Source organism: Schistocerca nitens, chromosome 9 (assembly GCF_023898315.1).
Source record: "Schistocerca nitens isolate TAMUIC-IGC-003100 chromosome 9, iqSchNite1.1, whole genome shotgun sequence".
NCBI lineage: Eukaryota > Metazoa > Arthropoda > Insecta > Orthoptera > Acrididae > Schistocerca > Schistocerca nitens.
This window is the reverse complement of record NC_064622.1, coordinates 403,171,872-403,181,389: the sequence shown is the minus strand read 5'-3', so window position 1 is coordinate 403,181,389 and position 9,518 is coordinate 403,171,872. Positions and strand designations below refer to the sequence as shown.

The following is a 9,518-nucleotide window of genomic DNA, read 5'->3' as shown; positions in this document are numbered from 1 at the left end:
CTCAACTACCGCAACTACCGATAGATGGCTCTAGCGCGTGCCGGCCAAAGTTCATATCGTTGAGTGTCCGCCAGAGATCACTGGTGTCCGCCATATCTGAATTTGGCAAGAAACGAAGTGTCAAAACACGGATGAAAATGTTTTTCGTTCTGCGCCCTCATAAGTCTTTTATATTGGATGTTCTAGATATCTACACATCAACATAATGAAGTGTCTCTAATCTAGCGAGAAAAAACAGTGACAGTTCTGCTATGAAATTCCTAAATTCGAGTGTGTTTTGGAAGTTTGACAAGCTGCCCTATAAATCATTTACTATTAATTTTATGAGTGCTTTACTTATTTGCCCGTTTTAAAACACTATTTAAGATTCAATGGAGGTCAACAAATTACCTTACTTGCCAAAGCTATTAACTACAGGTATAATTCGAAAAATCTAGTGTGCAAAACAGTGAAGACGTCTCTTCAAATAAAAAGTTGACATCGTTTGCGTTTGCTTAGGGGTATCTTTACTGACAACAGAAATTACAACTGAACTGTCAATGTATTACTTACGTATAAACGTAAAAATTTATTATTTTCTTTATCTGAAGTGATGCATTACCGATCTACATATATGCTGACACTGTAATTGCAACATGCACTTACGAATTTGGCTCTCTCTTTGATCAGAAATTTAAATGCCATGATTTTATTAACTGCTGTACGTGATTGGTGTATTTTAACTACGTGATAAAGTAGAAGCACCAGTTTTTGACAGTGCTTCAGTCTTTGATACGAGACAAGAAATACATTTAAATGAGACAAACACAAAGGCCAACGTTAAGGCGTCACTTAAATGCATGAATTGTATCATTTGGAAGTTAAGTCTAGTACTAATATTATATTGGACTGATCCATGATGATGTAGGAAGTGAAGGAACTTGCTGAAAATAACATCGATCACAGCTGTTAATTTTATGGTTGGGGTGTCTTAAAACCAATTTTCCAGTCTGACACCCAAACAATGACTGGTACCATGGTTTTATTTTAAAATGGAATTCAAAACATGTGAGTGAGCAAAATTAATTACACTATGAATTATAACCATGGAATTTTATTTCTGTGAATCTTGGTTCCAGTCTTTGAGATGGTGTCTGTCACTGGAATGACTGGTTGTCGGTATAGGGCCCAAGCAAACACCAAACCTGAAAGCGAAAGCTGCAGAAGCTGGCCAGACAGGCACCCCAATGGCTGCTACAATCTGTGTGAGACAAGGGTGTCATTATATTGCAAATTTAGTGTAAAAAGTTCCATATTGTCTGAATTTGTTCTATACTGACAGGACATTCTAGTCCAGCCGAGTTTCTTATCTGCAAAAGTACACTAGCCAATACCAGTGGCACAAAGGTAGTGCCAAATTACAAACTATCCGGTAACAACAGAAGTATTGCTGGACAATGTACAGTAAATAATATGTAATAACCTGAGAAATTCATTATTGGTTTGAAGAAATAGAACAGTATCTGGAAAGAGAGTAACATTCTCTACATTCTCTCTCTCTCTCTCCCCCTCCCTCCTCCATGTTTAGAGTATTCCTGTAATAAATAGCTAATAGCATACCAAGAACATAAGGGTGTCACAGTGGAGATTTGTTTTCTGGTACAGACGTCTGATACAACTATTCCACAGCAAAACTTATTTTCAATAGGTGTGGTACCAGTGCACTCCCATAGGATAACAGAATATTATATCCTCCAGGAATCACATTGGGTACACCACTTACAGCATTAACTGTACAGCAACTACAATGTTCTGTGAGCAAGTAATACCAGTCAGTATCTTTAATTTTAACATAACTCTTTACTCCCATAATTACATGCTTCTATGTGTGCTTTTACTACAGGTTATTGGTAAAGCAAATACTAATTGAATAGATCTTCACACTTTTAATACTTACCAGAAATTCTGAAAAAAGTAAATTGTTTTATTACTGTATAATTAAGAGGTGTTGACTGGTTTCTTTGAACATTTAATAGAAGCCTTCTTTATACCTGCTATTGATAGAGAGCCATTCCAAGTTCTCTACAGAACAATCTATCCCATTTTTCATGAGGTTTGTTATCCTGTACACTAATATTGCTTCTTCTAAATGGTAAATAATGCATTCAGACATTGTTGGTATTAAAGGTAATTCATGAAATAAATTATATTTAAACCAGAAAATTAAAGATTCCACATGGCACATGAAAAGTACTTTGCTACACACATGTATGTACAGATTCCAAATTGTCTGGTAATTTGAGTTACAAACTTTTTTAAATAGAAATATGAAGAGCACAATACTTTGGGCCTGCAACAACTCAAACGTAAAATACTTTAGTTCCCTATGGGTAACTTTGTTCTACACGTGACTCGTGCAACTGCTTTCACTCTTAATGGAAAACTAAATGGTTTATGTTAACGTTAACTAGCAAAAAGTGTAACCATTGTTACATAATTTCTGTGAAGTAAGATTCCTTAATGTTAATTCCTTCCTTTGTCGTCATAACTTCAGTTCCATGTGGGACATATGAACTAACAAAATGAAATGCTTTTATTACTATGACCAAACAAAATATTTTTAACATTTAGTACACAGTTCAAATCAGCAAAAAGTGCAACCATATAATTAAGGTAAATGATGAAAATTAGGTATGTAACAAGTACTGAAATTTCCTATATTGCCAAGTGCAACTGCAATCACTGTATTCTGTACTTTGTAGTGCTAGAAAGATAATTCTATTTGCATTATCTCCCCCCCCCCCCCTCCAACACAGGAAAATATAATAGAAAGACCTCCTAGCAAAATAAAGACAAAATTCAGAGAATTAGGTTTCACCTGACTCAGGCTCCCTTATTCTAGAATGGTTCTAAAGTAAAAAGAATGCTTATGATCAATTGGAACATTGTGTTCATTCTAGGAAGTATTAAAACAAGAACTGACAGAGTAACAATTTTATTGCTCTTATGTTGCAGAGTATCCACAAACATTACTGTTTGAAACATAGGGCCACTGCATACTCCATTAGATCAAATTCAAGTTAACATGGTTATTGAGGGAAATATTTTCTCACACTGAAAGCCATCTGTCAAATAAGTCTCAGAACTTTTTTTTTTTTTTAATTTCACACAAATCACCTGTTTTTAATGCAAGTGCATATTTTGTAACACCAAACATCTTAAAATAAGCTTATATAATAAACAATTACAATTTTGTTACAATATCTACACAGGACGTAAAGAGTTAATTTTACTTCAATGTGATTCGTCCTTTGAAGTTCATAATTACACAACAACAAATCTATGGACAAAGTTTTAAAAAAGCTGTCAAAATGTCACACCCGTCTGCATGGAATGTTCCATTACATAATCTTTTCCAATTTGCGCACTATACATGATTAAACAATATGAGTTTATTTAACTTCTGCCTTATACTTGATTTGTTGTTTAAAATTTTCTCAGCAGACATTTTTTCCCATATGTTTTTAAGCGTATGCAGGAGTACAGGGATGCAATCTTACAAACAAGTTGAGTCTGATGTAAGTCCTCAATCCCAATTTCATAATGGTAATCATGACCAAGAGCAGGAAATGGGTAATCTACAAAATTATTTTTAACAGAATGCAAAATCTTGGCCTGTATATATTTCCGTCGCATATCCCCAGCAATCACAAACATCTGAAACAGTTTATCTGAGTATTCTACAACAGAGTATACACAGCCATTTGTTTTAACCAGTTCTCCCCGGTTAACAAAATTTACAAATGCATTTTTACTGGCCATATTGGGAAAAGCATAGAGAGCATCACATTCTAATGCAGATTTAACTACTGGTGGCTTCAGTATGTGAAGACAGTCTTTGCATGTGATCTGCCTTGACAAGCGCAATGACACATATCCTGCAATATAATAGACTATGTTTTGCTTGTAAAATGAGAACTTAATCTTATCATCAAGAAGTGCACACCACTTCTCTATTTAATTTTCTGCAACACTTTCATCACTTTCTACTACATGCTTTCTTGCATGAAAATCATAAACAGGTGGCACACAACACACATTAAAATTTGATCAATTCTCATTCATTACAGTGACACTGTTACCCCAGAGAAACTTTCTCATGGCACATTTGAACTGGTATGCATTTGGATTGTTGTTCCAACCACCTCTGGGCCGAAAGCAGGAAAAAAAAGCCCTATGTGATCTTGTGACAGTTTATGTGTCAGCAAATACTTCAGAGGAGATTCGACACGAAGCATACTTGACAGAGCTATGTGCCCGACTGATTGCATATCGAAAATTATCCCAAAAACAAAAGTACTTCTTGCATGGAGCAGCAACGGAACACCAATAATTTTTAAGCTTTTGATATAATTTTTAGTGTCTGAAAATACCAAGCCAATAAGATTTGTTGTCAAGTCTCAGGGGGCTCTTATACCCTTTACCTAATGGATTTCTGGAGTTCAGAATGTCAAAAATCCTATCAATATAATACAAAAATTCTACTGTTGCTTCACTTCCTTTAAAATTTGGTTCACCAATCCTCCTCAAAAACTCTATACTATCTGCCACACTAGAATTCAAAGTCTGTGTAGCTAATGAAACATTCATTTTTCTATTTACATAACTTATATGTTGCTCTGATAGTTTGTTGGCAAATGTCATACCTTCTTCTTGTTGTACCTTCTTCAATTGCTCAATGAAATGCCATCTAATAATGCCAGTTGGAGACTCGATAGATACTTCTGCTACAGCATTTATGGCTAACTTAATCATATGACACATCTCAAAGATATAATAAACATTGTATTTTTCCACATGATGAGGAAAGTGGCTTTTAAAATCACCCTTGGAAAAATTTAAAGTACAGCCAAGTGCTTATATTTACCTTGCAGCCATCACATGTAACACACCAAACCCTAATGCCAGAACTATGCAGCCTCTCAAAGCAGATTTTATCAGTGTGGCCTGATTATTTGCCTGTACACCGTTGATAAAGAAATATGCAATTGGGCATTTAAATTTGCCTTTAATAGAGCCAAGCATGAAAGTCAGAGCCTTAGATGCCTCTATTACTTCTTTTGACTGAGAAACTTCCCCACCAGAGTCTAAAAAAAAACTGTGTATTGCTTAGTTCCTCGGTCCCAAACTACTTGCTTCCTAATTGCCATACTGTCTACAATTAGACATGAATCGCTGAACTGGTCCCTTACAATTGGGTTTAAATCAATGTACTTAAAAAAATCTTTTAAGAAGCCAGGTTCACAGTCTACACTTGCCATCCATTTGGAAATCAATGATTTATGGGGCAGAGGCATTAATTTTTGCAGGTAATCACATGCTGCTGATGAATAAAAGTACACAGTCATCACAAACATTTTCACATTTGTTGTGTATCTATTACCCTTTGACGAGAGAGAGTTGTTCACTAAATTGCACACTAATTCCACTTGTGTTCCTTTCTGATGATTGAGGAAATTATGTAACTTCTTAGGAAGATGCCCATTCTCCTTCAATGAACTTATGATGTCATCCATGGAACATACTTTCTTCTCTCTTCTTCGAAGTTTTTCACAGACGCACTTCACTTTACGTTTTAATTCGTGCACAATGTCTGAGAAAAAATAGAAATGGAAGACAAGGCGACCGAAACTTGCAACTTTCGACTGTATACCACAATCAATTACTGAAGAACCAACTGCACTCTGAAACAAAGAAATAATTTCGTTATATATGATTGAAATATCTCAAGGCTTGATGAAAAAATATTATAGGAAAACTTTGGGCGTGTGAAAACATCCTTATACTAACGTTTTTGACACAATTCGCAGCTTCTGCATTGGATAATTGGGACATGCTTTCCACGGAAGAATTCTCATTGACAACATTCTCCACGCAATCAGTAGGTTCTGCAGCTGGCAAATCGAGCACAGATTCTATGACAGAACGCTAAAAACAAAAATATGGACCTGTATTACAACATTGCTTAGACCTATGTAGCTCATTTGCGTTCGTACGAAATAAATTCACAAAAGTAAAAAGCACACACATAGCAAGGAAATTAATTAGCTACCTCAAATGGAGAAGCATTCGTTGTCACTCAAAATCCTAACAACATGTCATCGTCGCTGTTTATTTGGTGGTATCAAATGAGCCGGAAAGTCAAAAACTGATGGCACTGCTTCGGGTTTGAGATGTTTCTTCCACGTTCTAGGGCTCACTACGTAATCATCTTGTCGCAAATGGTTTCCGCAAAGAGAACTGCAAGACGTAGGATTAAAAACTTTCCGCTTCACGGAAGTAATACACTTCTTTAGCAGCTCCGGGTGCTTTAGGAGAAACCTGTTCAAAAACATCGCATTAGCAAACGCACTAAGTCTGTATTTTTATCGTATTGTATCGGTAGTCCTATTACCTGTGAAATGGTAAGTCACTTTCCTTACTCAATCGCTTCGTACAATTGAAAGCGGAACAAGAAATCACCATTTCGATAATACTTAATTCCTTATACACCGTACAGACCGAGAGAAACTTCTTGCCAAATTCGAATATGGCGGTCAATACAGACGACAGTAATCAGCTGGTAGAGCCATCTATCGGTAAGTCCGGTAGTTGAGCATCCCTCATTTCGCTAGCTTTAGACGCCTGTCTGCAACATGGACAAGGATGTTGCTTATACAGTGATCCAGAGATAGTATGATAAACTGAATGTAACAAAACGACGGTATGCTTTTAGGCACTGCAGAAATTCCAATAGTAGCGCCACATTAGTACTTTTAAGGGGAGTCACTTTATTTTGTCTACCCGAAGGAAGTACTTCTCAGACTAACTATAGCGATATTTAACAGACTTGATGTGGTGTGGCCGCCGAATGAACTGGTGCGTAAAATACAATCTTTGGTATCTCTGGCTGCTTCACCAAAGTTCATGATGGCAGCTTGGATGCAAACTTTGCTGCTGTCAAAAAACTGACAAGGTAGCAGCAAACAGGGAACTTGTTGAAGTATATTGCTAAACCCTTTTGTAGAAATCATTGAAACTGTGACTGAGAAAAAAACAACACATTGCTTCTTAAAAACAGATGGTGTGGCATACGTTAAAAAAAAGGCGCGCAGTTAAAAATACATATAGTAGGGGTAAAGACGAAGTTCGTGAGCCTCCTCTTTAGTTGCCTAGGGAGAGCCAGAGGAGCAACGAATGCTCTTTATTGGCGAGCGCGGGCTGCTAGTTGCAGCAACAAATACTTTATAATCATTCTGCACATCTTTCACAAGTGTTAAATGTTAAGCTTACCTAGCAGCACCAACGGACAGATGTCAATGTTTTTTTACCTTCATTATAACAACGGTGAAAGCGTGTGGGAAGTATGACTGTTTCTCGTGGTCGAAAACTGACTAACACGTTTCTGACAGCTATGCCAAAGAAACTAAAAAGACCGAGTGAGCCTGGCACGAGATGACAATGATACGTACAGCGTTAGTAATACTTCCCATACAATAGGGACCTGATGAAAAGGGATCTTTTACCTGTCTATGTACCCAAGTGACACACACTTGCTTGACACAACGGACTTATAATTGCGTAGCTTACGTGTTTTTAGTGTTCTTTTTTGCGGTGTTGCAAAGCTGATTTAAATAAATAAATGTTGGTTACTGTGACTTGAATGGGTTGTGCATCAACGTAGTATTTCGTGTACTATGCAGCGCCAGCAAATGATCGAGGAAATAGAAGAAGAAGGTCCCAGCCGGTGTAGTACTATTCTGTACTACACCTGGAAAGTCTGCACATGTTTGTTTTCACATGTGCTCCTCGTGTCTATGGTTGTTACCTACTGTATCCTCGGTGCCTTTACGTTCCGTCATCTTGAAGCCGACAACGAACTGGAGGTAAGTATCACAGACATGTGCATTTCATACTGACCAGTGCTCGATTTGACATAGACAGTTTCCTATTCACTCTGAAGATTGAAATAGTTATTAGTTTTTCATTTCTGCTAATTATCTAAAGATTTAAGATACGTAAAATCGCAGTCAGTGGTCAAACTAATCTTAACATGTGGCTCTTTCTGTTTTTCTTACTGTGCACTCGCCGTAACATGGCTGTGAAGAATTAAAAAAAAATAATAATTTCGACAAGTGTTTAATTCTGCTCGTAGCTGAAACATTTGATTCGCAATGCACTGAGATATTGTTAGCCTGGTGCAGTCAGTATTTCAATAAAATTGGTACAAAAAACACAATTTCCATTCACGCTTCTTCTCGTAATTTGCGATGGTCGAAATGACACACTTTCTTATACGACAAACATGTACTAGATGCTCGTTTTTGTTTTGATTATTGTTACGCTATATCAGAATGTGCCTTTTTATGGGTCTGTCGCACATAAGGGCCTTATCTTAATACAGTCAAACCGTCCACTTATAATCAGTCGTCTATTTCGTTTTTAGCTAACCGTTTTTCTCTCGGGTGGAAATCTTTAGGAATAAATTACATCTGAGCTAATAAAAACTGATAAAGTGTAACAGCTCGCTTCCGTTATGACTTTTGCTTAATTTCTGCGTGTTGGATGCTCCGCTCGTGTTCTTCGTCTTCTTCTTCTGCCTCTGCCTTTTCCCGTTTTGTAACTGGTGGTACCAGCCCGGTGTTCACCTTGCTGTACACAAGGAACCGCCTAAACACTCCATGCAAGCTGGCCGGCTCATCAATTCTTGTCAAACCAGAGGTGGATTTGATCCGTATGCTCGCCTCCCGTATCCTGTAAGCGGTGCTTTAACCCGCTCGGCCATCTGCTCCGCTGATGTTATCATTTAAATTATTCAAAATGTTCTGAATACTAATAGTGTAAAGCCTACGCCACTCTTTCATTCATGATATCAGGAAGACCATACGTACACCAGTCATGAGAATAATGTGTTCCCTGAATTTCAGAAAGCTTCTGATATAATTGTGTACTAAATTGTAACCTGTGAATTTACATACTAATGCATTGCATGATTATAAACCGAACGACGAAAAATCACGGGAATGGTTATCCCATTTGAAGACACCCCATGTGTAACTCCCGAATTTCATGCCTAGATGCGCTTATGAGGGAAATCTGAACACAACATCGAAACAGTCTGTTGCAGATAGTAGAGTACACAATGATAACTGCGTAGAGGTAACACAATTCCTGTAAATTACGCCCGTTGGTTTGTGGCCATGGAGCTAGTGCTTGATTTGCGTCCCAGACGTGTTCCATCGGGTCCGTTGTCAGACGAATTTGGTAGTCAAGACATGCTCGTCAAACCATTGTAGCATGATTCTGGCATTGCGGCACAGACCGTTAAGCTGCTGCAAGACGCCATCGCCGTCGGGAAAGACATCAAGCATCAATGGATGCAGGTGGTCTGCGTCTACGTGATTACTCTGCAGTTCAGAATTAAACGCGTGGCAGAGGGTTCATCGAACCGCCTTCGATCTATTCCTCTACCGCTCCACTCTCGAACACTGTAAAAACGA

General features: G+C 37.6%; 1 protein-coding gene across 1 annotated transcript in view; it reads left to right on the top strand.

Moving 5' to 3' along the window:
• Window positions 1-7,224: 7,224 nt before the first annotated feature.
• The window catches only part of LOC126204276 (uncharacterized), a 681,498-nt gene continuing 679,204 nt past the window's right edge, over window positions 7,225-9,518 (top strand). The window contains exon 1 of the mRNA XM_049938664.1: window positions 7,225-7,904. Within this exon, the coding sequence (XP_049794621.1) occupies window positions 7,716-7,904 (189 nt within the window). The 5' untranslated portion in view covers window positions 7,225-7,715. The remainder of the gene's footprint in view (window positions 7,905-9,518) is intronic.